Genomic DNA, 16,113 nt, shown 5'->3' with positions numbered 1-16,113 from the left:
TTTACAACAGTGTAGACAGTCGGACACCTGCTCTAAGCGTGGTATGTTCTGTCCTAACCTACTTCTTCATTTGATGTCAGTTATATATAATGTCCTCAACTCGCGTCTTCCAATATGTGTCCTTATCAATCTAGCTTTTCGAGCTTCACTTTAAATTTTCCCTTCCTCGGCTTGCTGCTGCCATCTACCCGCTTTCCCGTAGACATTTTCGTTAGCCTCCAGCTTGCGGTCCCATACTTTTTGATCAGCACGGCAAATGAAAGTCCTGTCTCCGATAAATACAAGTGGGGGGGGGGGGGGGGGGGGGAATAGGGAGGCCGAAAGAAAGAAAGAAAGAAAGAAAGAAAGAAAGAAAGAAAGAAAGAAAGAAAGAAAGAAAGAAAGAAAGAAAGAAACCAGCAATTTTCTGGTTCTGGTTTGTTTTTTTGGGGTTTAACGTCCCAAAGCGACTCGGGTTATGAGGGACGCCGTAGTGAAGGGCTCCGGAAATTTCGTCCACCCGGGGTTCTTTAACGCGCACTGACATCGCACAGTACACTGGCCTCTAGAATTTTGCCTCAGTCGAGGTTTGACCGCTGCGGCAGGGATCGAACCCGCGTCTTTCGGGTCAGCAGCCAAGCGCCGTAACCACTGTGCTACCACGGCGGCTATTTTTCTGCTTATATTTTGTTACTGGTCCACGCACATCAAAGGTTGACACGGAAACATCCATCAGTGTTACCGCTCACCTTACGGTCACCGAACGGTCAGAGCCTCCAGCTTTGCGCAATGCATGATTGTCGATGCAACAGCTGTGCGCCTGAACGTAGTACACAGTTCACGGAGTCGCAATGCGCGTACGCTGCAGATACGCTGGTGAGCAGCGCCTGGCGCTTACAGACCCTTACTAAGCAAAACTCACCGCCATCAAAGTTGGTTGCAATGCTGTGGAAGGCACTTTTGCACCGGATCCGATGTCCGGTGAGGAATGACGCATATCTTACCGCAGTACCTCTTAATTATCTCTCTACCTTGCACCGGGTACACGTGTCCTCCATTTGAGTCACGCACGTCTTCTTCCTCTTCTCACAATTCGCGCCTTTCTCAACTGATGCAAAGATAAAGGTTCAGCCTACCGAGGCTGTTTGGAGAAACGATTCTTCGTTGCAGATTTTCCGCAACACTGCAAAGAATTAAAGCGTTGGTCACGGTGTCTATTAAGCCACAGCGACTGCTTTCTTGCTGTTTTTTCTTTACATTCGTTTTTTCTATGGCCGAAACGGCCTCCACACCGTACATGGTAGTGCAATGAAATCCCTCGCTCGCTAACTGCGCGAGTGACCAATAGTTTTTCCCCACTAGTGACAGTGTCTCGGTGGCAGCTTCCGGTTTCGGAAACTGCTCTTACGGCTGCACAGAGATCTTAGGACGTCTATGTGCCGAGATTTCAGTTAGCGTTAGAGAACCTTGCAGATTACCCAAACCAACTATAGCGCGTCTTTGCCATCGTCGTCTGCCTGAGTTGGCATTCCAGTTTGTACTGGTACCGCTTCCTTGAAGCATTACCGTTGGCCCGTATGTTTCTTGTATGCGGTGCAGGTTTGCTAGAGTGGTCGCTAGACTTAAGTGACCGTTGCTACCACTTTCTTTTGCTTTGTTTTGTCCTAAGTGGTTAGGACAAACATGTCAGCGAGAGTCGCGAGGCATTCCACGCGACAGAATATAGCTAGCAGAAAACTCGCAGCGGAATCAAAAATAAGTCTCAGCAGCAGGGACATCTCCTTCCATATAAGCGGTCGTTTCTGGGCCCTCTACAGCGCTCTTACTTACTTCTGCCATCACTCGCTTCAACGCTAAGCCCCGGAGCTCAGTCGCTCGCGCTCGAAAGCACAGATTTGCTTCCTAGAGAAAAACAGCAGCCCGAAACTGTCGGTGCGTGAACATTCTGTGCATGGAACATTGCGCCTCTCGGAGTGCCACCTTCGCCTCTTCTCAATTCCTCTCGGCCAAGAAAAGAAAGGAAAAGAATGAGAGAGATAGAGGGGGAAAAGAAGGAGGCGCAAAAATAGAAATGACGCCAGTACTACGTAGTATATACGGGGCACATAACAAAAAAAGCAGCAATGGGATCAGCGCCTCCGCACTTTTGCTGGTGAGACATTCCGGGACACAGCGCCCTGAACATGGCGTTCCCTGATCGGCCTTGTCTGTACACGAGCCGTCTCTCTCCTCTCCCTTTTTCAACCTTCCCACCACCGCCCCGCGGCAGCAGCAGCCGTAGGCGATCAGCGCACGGAAGGAATGCGCGCTTTTGCTCCTGGCATAGAAACGCGGCGACGAAAGCGACCGGGTGTCTTCGTCGCTGACACGACTCCTCTCCCTCCTCCCCCCCCCCCCCTCTCCACCCCTCCAACCCTTTTTGGCCCCGTGGGCCTGCTTGGCCTCCCGGCGCAAGTTCGCGACCTGTTTTTTTTTTCATTCTTGCTTTCTTCTTAAATCCGCAGCTCCCTTTATTCTCGCTTTTTTTTTTGCTTTAGCTTCTCCAGCTGTCGTCGGCCGAGGTCGAATTTTAAAGCGTTCGTTTCCTCGGGTGACTGCAAATCACGCGAGTGTTTCGGACAAGCGGTCTTGGAAAAGACGAACGGTTGGGGGTACGCTAATACGAATTCCTCTCTTCTTTTATTATTTTTTGCATACGGCACACAACTTAAACGAAAACTGAGGGTCGCTCTTCGCGACAGTCGTTTTGCACAAAAGAAAAAAAAACAAGACAGAACACGGCTGGGAGAACAAAAAGGGTGAGGGCGCGTCAAGACCGAAACATTTTACATTGTGCAACACTGCTCATGCCACACCTTCTTCAGCACGTTATTTATGTACCACCCTTGAGCAACCACTTCTCGTTTACGATGTGGCAAAGCGCACCACAGAGAAGCTCAAGGCCACCCTTATTTTGAGTCCCCACCCGTACAATGGGCAGACGTCCAAGTAAAGGACAAAGAAGTGAGAAGCAAAATGTTTTGCGCCAGAAAAGTCGCACCCTGAGTTTACGCACATCTAGCGCTACACCTTTCCTGTAAATCCACAAGAGGTACGCGAATCAGGGTGTGACGAAAAGGAGAGACGCAGGGACTGTATCATTTTTGGTGGAGACGTGAACCGTGCCGTGATGGAAGGGATGGAGGGCATGAAAGCGAGAAGAGATAAGAAAGTGCAGATACTGTGTACCACGCACAGTATGAGACAGTACAGTACGCGGATGGTTCCAGTTCGGAACCATGGTGCCGAAACTCACCGTATGCGCCAACATACTGCAGATGGCCCTGAGGGTCTGAAGAGCAGGAACTTCGCGCACTGACTTATACTAGTGCTTTAGAGCCGATGATAACACAAGACCTGACCAGAGGCGTACACAGGTATACTACTCTAATCAGTTTTAAACAGATATGACACAAGCGTGCACACTTAGGCATATTTTTGAAAGCGTACAACACGAAATTACGGCGAAGGCTTTCAGTCAACAAACGAAGAAAATTAAGAAATGAACTTTACATAAACAAATTAAACGCTTAAACGCAAGCTCAGAAAAAGCACCTGCAAATGCGCCCTCAAAGCAAGGAAAAGTAGAGAACAAACAATGCGTTCTGCCTACCATCATGCATCTCAAATTCGTTGTACTGTTCAAAAACGTAAATGGCATTCTTCATTCTTTGAATTATTCGTAGTAACAACATTCATTTTTAATAGAGTTTTGTGGTCTCCCTTCATCACTTCTACCAACGAGACACTTTCTTCACTCTGAATTGGCATGGTGTTACTGTTAACGTCGTATACTGCCTTACACTCCCTAGCAAGGGTCTCTCTTATTCGAAACATACACAATTAATTCATGCTGTGGACAGATCACGATGCAGCCTACATAGAAGGTACTGAATTCATTTGGTGCCCTGCACACTTTATGGTAAGCAAATCACCGTCAAAAGATCAACTCATCTAGTTTGTTTGAAGCCAATGCCAGCACAACTTCGCAAGCGAAAAGCATCAACTTACGAGTATATTTTTTTTCGTATGCGAGGATCAGGCAAGCGTTATATCGTCAGGACCAGCTGGATTTGAAGAATAACTTTTTATTCTCCGAAAGTTTACTACGTCATCATTACCTTTGCCGGCGGCAAGTCGGCAGCTTTGCGTACTTGAATGTTCGATTTCACACGTGGCGAACGGCGTTGTAGATTTGCGCAACGCGAGTACAAAGCAGTTGCGACGTTCCTTGCGACGCGAGAGAAGCTAGGGTGTTCGCGCACACTCCAGCGCTAAGTAACAAAACAAGCGCTTTTTATTGGCAATTGATATCTAGTCATACACTTACTGGCGATCGGTGATCACCAGTCACCAATGGACTGCTATTCGAGCAAAAATTCTAGCAACGTGTTTTTTCACAAGCAGATTTATATTTTGGGCTCATCGGTGATGATTTCCGTGCATTTCACTGCTGTCATAAATATTTCTTTTCTTCATTTCAGGGACTACACATTAATGTTTTAGTCGTCGTCAAATTGTATCACCGCCATTCAATGGCAAAACAGAACTTACCATAACCTTCTGGCAAATTAGTTATCTGGGCGATAATTAAGGAACTTGGAGTCAGATTAAGCCACATCTAACATGCAGCTGAACAGTTTTCGCCGCGTTCAGCTACTATTCAATTGTCTCTATTATAAAATTCAGAAAACATAATGCTATATGATATACGGAACCAGCGAAAAAGGAAAATATTTGTTAGCCACACAGAAATAGAAAGTTACATTAAAATTAATCTTTATCTCAGCAGAATGAATACTTCATAGTTATAGCTAAAAAAATACCAATGCAAAAAGAGAAATTCGAACTAAACACGATGGCAGTCTCTGGCTGACTCAACGAAGTCGATGATGCGCCACCCTTAAACTCAACTTCACCGAATGCACTGAATGGTGAGAGAGAAATGTGTAAAGTGAGAAAGGTAGTAAACTTCACTCGTGAAATGATGAAGTAGGATTCTTAGTTCGCTTTCAGCTCATTATATGCAAAGAGAAAACTAGACGGTTTAGAGTAGCACCGTTATCTCTTCAAATTTTTCATGAAAACATTCAAAAACATGCCCATTTTCAGATACATTTAAAGCCTCACATCGCTTGATGGATCTCTCCGATGTTTTTTGCACTCGCATTTTCTAACCTAGAGGAATTAGGAGAGGTGTAATTATCAGCCAACAGCGCGCATTATAACGATGACTGAGCCTGGCCAGGTTTTCGGGCGGACTGAGTCATCTTGGAAGCACTGAGCTTGTTCACGAAAGCGCGACATCATTAACTGCTTTCTAGTTATTCTGCGAAAAGTCTTGCGCGTCTATATCCACCGATTACTCGCAATCTATAAGCCCTGAAGGCTTGCTGTTACCTCATGGGATTTAGCTTTCGTCAACGCGGAAAGAACGCCGAGGCTTTCTTGCACGCCTTACAGTGCCGAGGTGAAGCACCCTTTACGAGGCATCTGAGCTTGTTTAGAGAGAAAGCGCAGGAACGAGAAATAATAAACGCACTGCGCTCGGCGACAGACGACAAAGAGAGAACAAAAGACTCACCACGCGGTGCGTGATCGCTACATTTGTTTCAACACACTCCGCATTGGCTCAATCTGTCGAGGCGGATACTCCAAAGCACAACACGGTCCGTCTCTGTCAACGCGTTCGATGCAGCCTCGAATTCGAGCTGGTTGGCGGGACGCTTACCCTTCAAGCGACGAGCAAAAAATTCCCGCGGCGAAGCGTCGACAGAGTCCCGTGGAAAACAGAAGAAGGCCTAGGCCGTCTGCGGAGTAGGTGCGAAGGCGAGGTCGGTCCTAGGGCTTGGCTTTTCACAGCTTGAGCCGCTATGGGCTTGGCAGCCCTCGCTGAGCGCAAGCATGGCGGTCGCTGGCCCGACCGTGGTTCCCTCCGGCGTCGATAGAGGGCGCAGGGCGGCTCCTCGCCTTCGCCGCCGGCGCCGCCTCTTCGTGAAGCTATTTTCGCTTTGTTCTTTCAGCTCCGTTGACAATCATCGACCGAGGCAGGAGCCAGCCTCCAGCCGGCTCGAGCCGTGGCGTCGACCGGGCTCTGTGAGTGGCGACTGAGAGGCGGACGCCTCGGCAATAAAGGAAGCCTGCCGGGCCCGCCTTGACGCAATCGCTCAGTTGCTTTAGAGATCCCCCTGCTCGCTGAAAGGAGCGCGCTGACTTCTGAGCAGTTGATTACGATCTCAGCGAAGTGCTTTGTTTCGTTGCGCAAGGTAGCAAATTGTCTAGAAATTCTCGACCTTGAGTTTATACAGGAAATTATGTGAGCATAAAAAAGTTTTCCGTGAAAACATTTTTAGGCATATTCAGAATTGGCATCTTGTAACTTTTTGTATGCCTTTTTGTTGCCGTAAGGGCTTATACTTCTTTGCAACTTTTATTACCCACAGACAGTGTACTCTATCGCTGAAACCAATAAAAATCGCACGTGTCTCTTAGTTTCGTTCAAAAGCACGAAACCGCCGCTGCAGTAGCTGGCACTGGCCAATCAGCTTTACCATCTACGTTAAACAATGAAGTACTGTGTTCGTGTCTTGAAATGCAATGCGTGTTTCATAAGCTTCTCTAAGTAACACAACATGACACGCATTCATTTCCACGTTTACCATGCGGTACAGAGCGTTTACTTCGTCACGACATATAATGTGGCTTTTATGTGCAGTGTAAATTATTCGCTTACGTTTAGAAGAACAGATATGGATCAATACGGATTTGCTTATGATTTTATTGGGGTCAGGTCGTCATCTGAGTTGGTTGACCACTTCATTCATTCATTCATTCATTCATTCATTCATTCATTCATTCATTCATTCATTCATTCATTCATTCATTCATTCATTCAAACCATTCAACACAAAAATTTTCGCCCGAGCCACTGGTTCATCCACTATCTATTGTATTACTGATTGCGTTTTTCTCACTAGTGATTAGGACCAGTAGCATAAAAGTCTGGTGATGCACGTATACTCTTTCTAGCTCTTAAGGGCAAAAATATGTGAGATAAATTTACCCTCTTTCTAATCTGTAACATAATTCGAACCCCGACGGACAGGAAAACGTTTGGGATTTTTTTTCCCCTATCGTTAGCCTCCATTTTTCGTGCAAACATACTGTAACAAGCAACGAAAACGAGAGCACATGAAAGAGAAGTACACAGGACAGCGCCGCAGTAACAACCATCAGTTTCATCCACGCCAACTAGCCCGCGAGTTGCCCTGTTGCACCCCAATTTTGGACCACTTAAGCGGTACTGGTACTGTAAATGCTCACATAACTGAAATTATCACGTAGCTGATGCAAGAAATACAGAAGTCAAGGATAACTCAAAGTTACTAGTAAATGTAGTATTCATAATTTCACTGCATGAAGGCAGCGTGCGAAACATGCACAATATATGGCACTAAGATACTAAGATTTATAAGCAAATCATTGCAGAATTTAATTATGTAATAGAGTGCTTCACGTGACCAGTGGAAGGGAAAACAAAGCAGCTCCTAACCGTCCGTGCAATTTAGATAGAGAACTAGCAGAAAGAGAACCCTCGAGGGCAAATTTTTTTCAGGTTATCACGCGATTCATGAAACACGTGTGGCGTACATGTCTCAGAGATACATGCATGTATCTTTCTTTTGGCTAAACCGCATTAAAGCTCGAACTCAAATTTCGCACAACGGTCGCATTTAGGGGTAGTTTTGTTTAGTAAACCCGTTCGGGGGCCGCCAAAGCTGTACTAATATATGTAGTCATAAAAAAATACAACGGCGAAATGCGAGCCCAAATGAGCCAGCTGGGAGAAGCGTAAGTATCCGCCTGCCTGCGTAGCGCTACACGGACTTCGGAATATGACTTCGAAAACCGAAACCGAAAGAACGTCTGAATATCTTTTTTTTTGTACACATTGAAAAACTTAAAATACTGTTAAAAATAAAACTATTTAGTGCATTTATTGAATTTTAAATATAAATTTAAACAATTTTTACAGCCATTGCTTATTGTGTTGATATATGCAAACTAAGCCAATCCGATCCAGTAGTTTCGTGTACGGCTTCGTTTGTCGACCGTCATTTTTGGCACGTGTATGTGCGTCTTGTGTCTGATCAATCGTCGAAATGGCTGGTATACCTGGTGTTGTGTACGTATTTACCCGCGTGGGTACTTACTACGGATAGCTCATAGATGTAGCATGGTTTGTTGAGGTAATCTGTGTGAAGAAACCTGCAAGCGGCAGCTTCCCGTCATCTGTTTCATGCACGCTTGTGCACTCGGTTACTGATCGTGAAAGCGACGGGTACGCATTGCCGTTCGTTTTTTTTTTTTCTTGACACGATCTCTTTTCTCTTTAGAAAACCCAAAACGCAGAGAGGAAAGCGGTTTCTGGAAAACCGTGCGTCAAAGCTCGTTGAAAATACCAAGTCCGTAATATTCATTCGTGGTTCCAATGCCAACAACACAGTGCTGAAAGCAATGAAGAACATCGTAAGTGACTGCTTGGATTTAGTTTTTGGAACATCGCTTTAAAGACTGCCATTCTCTCTTCCAGTGCTCTATAAAGAGGCCGCATTCAGTATTTTTCAACAAGTGAGTATCATTATCCAGTTAAATCTTTTGTTTTCGATGATATCATCTAACAAGTTGTCTCTCATTAGGAAAAATGAAATGAAGCCTTTCGAGGATCAGACAGCACTTGTAAGCCATAGATGTTTGTTTACTTTACCTCTCTTGCTTTGAACCAGTTGCTTATCTGCCATATATAACCGTGTTTGTTTTACAGGAGTTCATGACACAAAAAAATGATTCGTCACATTTTGTTCTCGGAACGCATTCAAAGAAGCGGCCTAACAATATGGTTCTTGGTCGGACGTACGATGGGCACCTTTTGGACATGTTTGAACTTGGAATGGAAGATTTTAAAGCACTGGAGGATTTTAAGGTAATTATATTGCATGGAAAATTAGCAAGCCGACTGAATGAGAAAATTGTGCTGACGTGTAAACAAGTAGTGTTGATGTGTGATCGGAAATAATGTAGAGAATACAAAGTTGAGGCAGTGCCAATTCTGCTAGCAATGAGCGAAATCGCTGGCCTGAAATTCTGTTGGCATTTGGCTTCCACTTGTCATTGAACCTTAAACTAGTTTTAAATAAAGTGCTGTGGATGTTACATGCAACACTGCAGTGTTTGAGGAAATTTTTATCAACAGGACCTTGGGCGCAGCTTGGGATGCAAGCGACTGCAAGCAGGTATCTTGTAATAGGCAATCTTAATAAGACAATTTACATGTGAGGCAATTAAAATGCAGCCTTATTTTTATGGCTTATAAGACTTAAAAACAGCCCTGCATGGAATTTCAGCGTATTTAACCAGGCTAAGTGTAGTCTACTTGGAGCATAATCACTGCAAAAATATAAAGCACGAAAGGCTGTGTGAGGGCAAGAAACACCGCTCAGGCTGGGCAGCCTAGTGAACTCAAGACTGGGCACCCCTGTTCGGCGACTTGGTGCAGACTTTCATTGCTTCCCTCAAGGAGCAGCATGGCTAATCGTTGGCAGGTGCTTGGTCAGTCTGGTACTTCTCCTGGCTGCAGCCAAAAGAAACAGTGCTGAGAAAATTGGGGCTCTTCAGGGAAAAAAAAAAAAAAGTTCTCACATCACTCTTAGTGGAAAATCTGAAATGATTGCCATGAGAATTTCAGCAAAGTAATGTCGTCAGCTGCCAGTAGAATAGCCATAGCCTTAATATCATTGTCCATGCTTACGGCCGTGACAGTATGCTACGCTAAGCTAGTACCAATATATTGCATCTGCTATCATTAGTGCCATTACTGGGCACAGTTAAAAACTTGTTCATATTAGGCCGTCCAACTTGGTGCCTGCCTTTGTAATGATAGAGAGTTAGTAATCATGGCTGTGCATAATACAAGCTCACAAAAATATACTGACACGTATGACACAAATATCAGAAGAATTAATATAAAACAAACCGACATCTATTGGCCAACTTTGCAGAAGTACGATATGAACTATTGAATGCAACATTTTAAATGCTGCAGAAAGCGGATTGAAGGTGCCGTTTGGGAGGTTGTCATTTGTTGTCGGCTGGAACGCGTCACATTGCAGTACAGCCTGTCTTGCTTTTTTGTATTTTTTGTAGTTAGGCATAATAAGCATGGACATTTTCCAGGTTCCTAAGGTGCCTGTTGGTACAAAGCCCATGCTTATTTTCGCTGGCGAGCAGTTTGAACAGAATAAAGAGCTTGGACGACTCAAGAACTTTTTCATAGGTATGTGCTGTTGTGCACTTTCTTTTGAAGGCTTCCCACTCAGAGGCGAGGACAGTCTTGTCATTTACTATTGAATGTGTACCATATCTTGTTGCCGTGTCTACTGTGTGAAATAGTGCCATTTTGTGCATTTTTAAATATTTTGTGTAATGTAATGTAAGAGATTACAATACTCTCTGACTGTCAGTAGGCTAAGTTCAAAGAGTTGTGAGGTGCAACTAGAAACGGTGCCTTCTTGGTTTTATTGTGTTTGTTTCTTGCTCAAAAATGTCAGCAGCAGGTGATAATAGCACTGAAATATAGCATGCATGTGTAGATGATATACATACTTCTTGACTTCCATTCCAGACTTCTTCAGAGGTGAGGTAGCTGAAGCCATCAGTCTACAAGGGCTGGAGCATGTGATAATGTTCACTGCAGCTGAGGACAAGATAACACTCAGGAGTTATAAGTAAGCTGATGTGCAGGCTGATCTGCTTTTTTATGTTGCTGTGTTGTTCACAACAACAATGTTTCTGGTGTGGAAGCTCCTTGACTGCCATTTGATAACTTCAGTGGTAAAATTACATGTGTCAAAATCAAGGCCCTGATGCCCTGAACCGTAGCGTACAGGCTCAGGATTGAGGTCTAGTTGCTGCAAGCTCAAAAAGTACACAGTGTGGGTAACTAGCGGTTTGGGAAAAATTGGAAATACAGGTGGCTGTAGTTGAAAATTTGAAAGGGGGGGGTGTCCTGTGTCTGTCCGTATAAATGAGTACGAAGAGCACAAGCATTAACAATGGTCATACAAAGAACAAAAAATAGCCTGTCTTTTTGAGAGGAGAAAACGGAGGGAGAGTGCCTTTGAGGCAGACATTGTGAGCTGAATTAATAGGTGGGGAAGGAGGCTGCTTTTATAGCTGCTTCACATGCTATGCATGCAGGGTTTTAATGAAGAAGTCTGGAACAAAGACACCACGTGTGGAACTGGAGGAAATTGGGCCGCATGCAGACTTTACCCTCAGACGTACCAAGATTGCATCTGATGACCTTTTCAAAACGGCAAGAAGGCAGCCCAAGCAGAACAAGGTATGCTGCTCCAAGACCACACATTGCTTCTTTGCTATGTTACTGCCTAGTGCAGTCCAGTTTTGTCAGTGCATGGGACTTCCATGGACTTCCATATCTCATGGGTTAATTTTTAATGTTTATAAGGGTATTGCAGGGGTAAAACTAGTTTTGTTCTGTTGTAAAAGTCGTGGAAGGCTCACTGATGAACTCATTGTAAAACGGAGGCATGATCTTAAGGAATGCTACTTGAGCCGCCATTTATAGCATTCAAACTTGTAAGAAGAAAAACAAGTGATGCCATATGTTTCGGGACCGACGTTAATAATTTACTGCTGAACATGTGAATCCCTGATGTGTGGCAGCTGCACTGGTTCGCAGCTTTAATGTGAGATGTGGTTAAATTGCAAGTAGGCAAGCTTAGTTTTTTGGCTTGTGTACAGCAAAACGTTAATGACACATTCCTGGTTCATGAACTCAAAATCCTGGGCAGGAATAAATGTTGTATAGAGTTTCGCTGTTTTTTTGCCAGTTAATATATTCCCTGATAGCACTATTTCCTGGTTACTACATTTAAATTTTGATGAATTCTGGTCGTATAATACGCTTAGCAACTAACAACATATGTGCAAGCGTACAAATTGGCTGAACCTGGGGATGCACAGCGTGACGCTTTGGTGGCTTATATGCAGTGTCTAAGTGCAAAGGAACAAAACACAAAAACAAAATGCGCTAAAACACGAACAGGTCCTTGCTGCCAGGACGTGACATGAAAAAGAGAAATAAAGCGGTGGCTTTGCGGTGCCTAAGGGCAAAGTGGTGAGGCACCTGAGAACTACGATGATGCTCTTGCATATGAGAGGGCTGGATCTGGAGAACGTAACATGAAAAGGAATAGTGCAACAGTTAGCCATTGCAGGGATGTCCCCGCAGTGCAAAGGTGCAAGGGAGCGAAGCATCTGAAACAGCAAAGAGATTTTGGCTACTTTTGCCATTGCAGTTGACAGGCAAGATGTGTTGTGGACTTCCTTCCACACTTAAGACAATGCAGACGTGGGCTGAATGTGAGCACGAGAAGAGGAGCTGTTCAGACCCTGTGCCAATATATGCTAATTGATATATTTAATGAAGTGAAATTGTTAATAGATTTCTTTGTACTTCATGCAGCAGTGACATTTTTTCAAAATTAGGCAGTTTGGATCATACATTTTTCTGCGTTATTTATTTAACACATCATCGAGGCTTCATTGCATTAATAAAATTAAGTAACTTAATTTACAACTATGAAGACCACAGCCTTAGTTGCATTCTGTGTCTCGACTTAGGTATATTTGGTGTCAGCTTTTTTTTTTTTTTGACCAGTGAGGGGGACCGAAATAGGGGGCTCAACTTATATTCGGAGTTGGCTTTTTCAATAACTGTAAAAGGAATGAAAGTATGTGCATCTACACCCTTTATGATGGCAAGGGCGAAGGAGGAGCAAGGGCGGTGGTGAATGCCCCCTCTAAAAAAGCCCTCCAGCCAATGCCAGCAATGGGTTGCAGGTTGCAGTGCAGCAGAGGCTAGGGAGGAATGAAAAGGAGAGGTCCTTTGTCCCTGTGCTGTGAGGAATGGGTTCTTTATTGTTCGGGCTAGGGGTGTGGAGGAATGTAGTGAGGTTGGAGAGAGGGTGTAGGGTTGCTAGTGCTGAGGGGACTAAGCACTGTCTCCATTTATTTCCTGCCAAGCCTCTTCTGCACTGTGACAGCATCAGAACTGGTCCATAGCATTGGCTGGAGGGCCTCCTTTGAGGGGCATTCGCCACTGCATTCTTGACTCCTATCCAGCTATAGGCTAGTGGCCGAGGGGAGATACGCCAGCACCTGCTTTGATTGTCACACCTAGCACACGCAGTCACATGGGTGACGGCATTGGGACTGCTGCAGCAGCTATGCATAGCGCCCACTGACATTGAAGTTTTTTTTTAGGAGATGTGCAGTACATTTTTTAGACTGAACGCTCTAATTCACAACCAAAGCTGCAAAAGCCGAGCCATTGCTGAAGCCTTGACCTTGAATAAATAAAATTAATAATGCCGCGACTGGGATTCAAACCCGTGGCGGTGCGAACGGATCAGCTTCGCTGGCCACTGCACGAGAGCACTATGCTATCGCCATAGCCAATCACGCCTCGTGTTAAAGGGCCTCAGAAAGGGGGTGTCAATTAAGTTCCGCATATCTGGGATGTTAAAGAACACTGCTTCAGAAATATCCTCCAGCAAGAATTTTTTTAATGCATTTCATGGAAGATGAGTTATGTGCTTTCAAAATTTGAACTTCCGCATCTTAACGCCTTTTTCTCTCCTCTCGATAATATTCGCACAACAAAACGTCGGTGCTTCTCTGCTGGCCCCACCCACTCGGCCCCTCCCCTACCTTCCCTGTCTGCCCGCTCGCACGGTGGAAGAATTTCGCGTGGTGAACCAAAGATAACCACCGGCAGCTGACATCACTTGCACGACATGACGTCGCATGCCGGGTTTCACGCGAATGACTGGCATCACGCGTCGTCGTGAGGTGCAAAAGCAGGAATTTTTAAAAATGTATTGTAAATTTCCCACTTTTGACGTCTCGTACGCAGCATGGATGCTCGGTGGCCTGTACTCTGCATAGTACAAGCATTTTAAAGCCAAGCTCAAACACCCTTTTTTCTGGCCATTTAAACTGCAGCACACTCTCTTGCTGTGCATTGCATGGCACATTGTTTTCTTCATCAACTTCCTTCTGCAGCGCAAACAGCTCAGATCTTCTTAACCTCAATCAGAGCTTAGCCTGAGTCTGCTATCGTCACCAAACGTGACCAAGCAAAGCAGAACCATGAGTCAATAATGCTAAACTTATGCTTTCACACGTCTACTCGGTTTAAGTTAAAACCATACTATTTTTTCTTTTTTATATTTATGCAGAAACACTGCTTTTTGGTGCGCACGTCAAGAATGCAAGTAGCACCATGTCAAAAATTTCACCGTCTCAAAGTGCTGGCTCATTTGTGGACGTGTGTGTTTTCTCTGCTTTGCCTAAGGCCAAGAAGAAGAAGAACATTGAGAAGACACCTCTGGGTGCCACAATGGGACGTATCCACATGGAAAAGCAGGACTTCGGCAAACTGCAGACGAGGAAGCTCAAAGGCCTCAAGAAGACGCCAGAAGAAAAGAAGGCAGCCAGATCTGCCAAAAAGGCTGCAGCACGAGCTGCCAGTCAAGACGTGGAGATGGCTGCTGATACATGATCTGCACGTTTCTTTCATTGTATTGTACATACATAAAAACCTGATTTGGATTCTGAAGCAGGAAAACTTTTAACTCTTATGGAGTATCGGATACAAATTGTAATATTTTGGCTGATAAAGGGGTTAAGAACCTCACGATTTGACTACTGAAGGAGAACTTTGAAACCTCACAGAGCATGAAATACAAAGTTCATTCCACCTGAAACTGCAGCATTGGAGCAGACTAGATTATCTTTAATGCACAGCCTAATACAGTACCTAAGGTCACCAAACAGTTACGTTCATGCTTGCAGGCATGCCTTTTTATGGTGGAAAAAAAATGAAGGCTGCAAGAGAGGAAGGAAGGTAGAAAGGAAAGAAATGAAGAAAGGCTGGAGGCCCACGTAGCAGCATATTTGAGCAACTGCGCTTGTGAATATATCCAACGTGTGCACTTTTCAAGTAGACACTGACATTTTACGAATGTGTTTTAATTGTAGTGCATAAAACATCTTCAATTCTTTTTACTTAAATTATTTTTACAGTGTCCTTGAAAGTGGTGCAAGTTCGAAGTTTTAGTGGTCTGGAGTGTTCCTAAACCGGCGTTTCACTGCTCCAAAGTGGACCAAATTGGAATTTACCGGTAGGATCACTGTGCGTGGTAAATGCCAGTTGAAACACCTTTTGCAAACTAAGTCTTAGCGTTACCATGTCCAGTAGTTTTAATTCACGTTTGGCTTAAGCGAGCAGATATCTAAATTTTTGCATAGCTCACTGAGCAGTGAAAACAAAGCAGTCTAGCAACACATAGTTATATTACAAAGAATGTTTGGCAAGTTTGTAGGTTTTTTTCTTAAACGAAGTTTTGTGTGCCCTTTCTAGGAGCACGAACGCTTGTTTTGGCATAGACCTCACAGGTGGTAGTGTGCTTCTAAAAACGGCACGGTTGTCTGCATGCTACCGTAGAAGAAAGGGTGGCTATTTGCTTCACACGCCTTTCGGCTTAGACTCTGTGTTAGAGAGAGGGCAGGCAGATGGTTTCTTGACACACACAAAGTGAACAAGGGAGGGGGAAGCCTCAGAGTGCTTGCCAGTGTTTCGACAAACGGGCTTGTCTTCGTCTGGGCAAAGCATTCATCATTGGCGAGGTTTAAATAGGGCCCACTGTGGGGGAGGAGGGTGTGATGTGGGATGGGTGTTAAGGTGAGAAGTGGGAACTTGAAAAACTTGTCCAGGCAGGATGGTTGTTAAAGTGGATTGACCTGTTGACCTGCGAAACTGTGATAAATATGCCAGTTCAGCAGAAAGGAATCTGGTGGTGTGGAGAGATAGTGAACGTGGACTTGAAAGGCTGTGTGTCCAGCTGTGACAGGTGGCATGGTATGACTGGCTGGGTTGACATGGAAAAACTACAATCAAGGTAAATAACCTGGAATATATTCTAGGCACTATAATAAAGGAACTGAGCA

At 44.7% G+C, this 16,113-nt stretch overlaps 2 protein-coding genes across 3 annotated transcripts in view; one reads left to right on the top strand and one right to left on the bottom strand.

Annotated features, from left to right (window-relative positions):
* Nucleotides 1-5,934, bottom strand: part of LOC144098688 (popeye domain-containing protein 1-like) — a 39,150-nt gene extending 33,216 nt beyond the window's left edge. For both annotated transcript variants that reach the window (XM_077631503.1, XM_077631504.1), the window contains exon 1: nucleotides 5,750-5,934. The gene's annotated coding sequence lies outside the window, so the exon portion shown is untranslated. The remainder of the gene's footprint in view (nucleotides 1-5,749) is intronic.
* A 2,159-nt stretch (nucleotides 5,935-8,093) lies between these two features.
* Nucleotides 8,094-14,987, top strand: Non3 (Ribosome production factor 2-like protein Non3). The gene is made up of 9 exons (XM_077631502.1): nucleotides 8,094-8,203; nucleotides 8,415-8,547; nucleotides 8,612-8,649; nucleotides 8,718-8,757; nucleotides 8,843-9,001; nucleotides 10,252-10,351; nucleotides 10,700-10,802; nucleotides 11,275-11,419; nucleotides 14,459-14,987. Exons 1-9 carry the CDS (start codon nucleotides 8,181-8,183, stop codon nucleotides 14,663-14,665), a joined length of 948 nt encoding a protein of 315 aa, XP_077487628.1. The 5' UTR covers nucleotides 8,094-8,180; the 3' UTR covers nucleotides 14,666-14,987.
* The last annotated feature ends 1,126 nt before the right edge of the window (nucleotides 14,988-16,113 follow it).

Source organism: Amblyomma americanum, chromosome 7 (genome assembly GCF_052857255.1).
Source record: "Amblyomma americanum isolate KBUSLIRL-KWMA chromosome 7, ASM5285725v1, whole genome shotgun sequence".
In the NCBI taxonomy this organism is placed as follows: Eukaryota; Metazoa; Arthropoda; class Arachnida; order Ixodida; family Ixodidae; genus Amblyomma; species Amblyomma americanum.
Note: the sequence above shows the minus strand (reverse complement) of the source record. Positions and strands in the feature narration are given on the sequence as shown.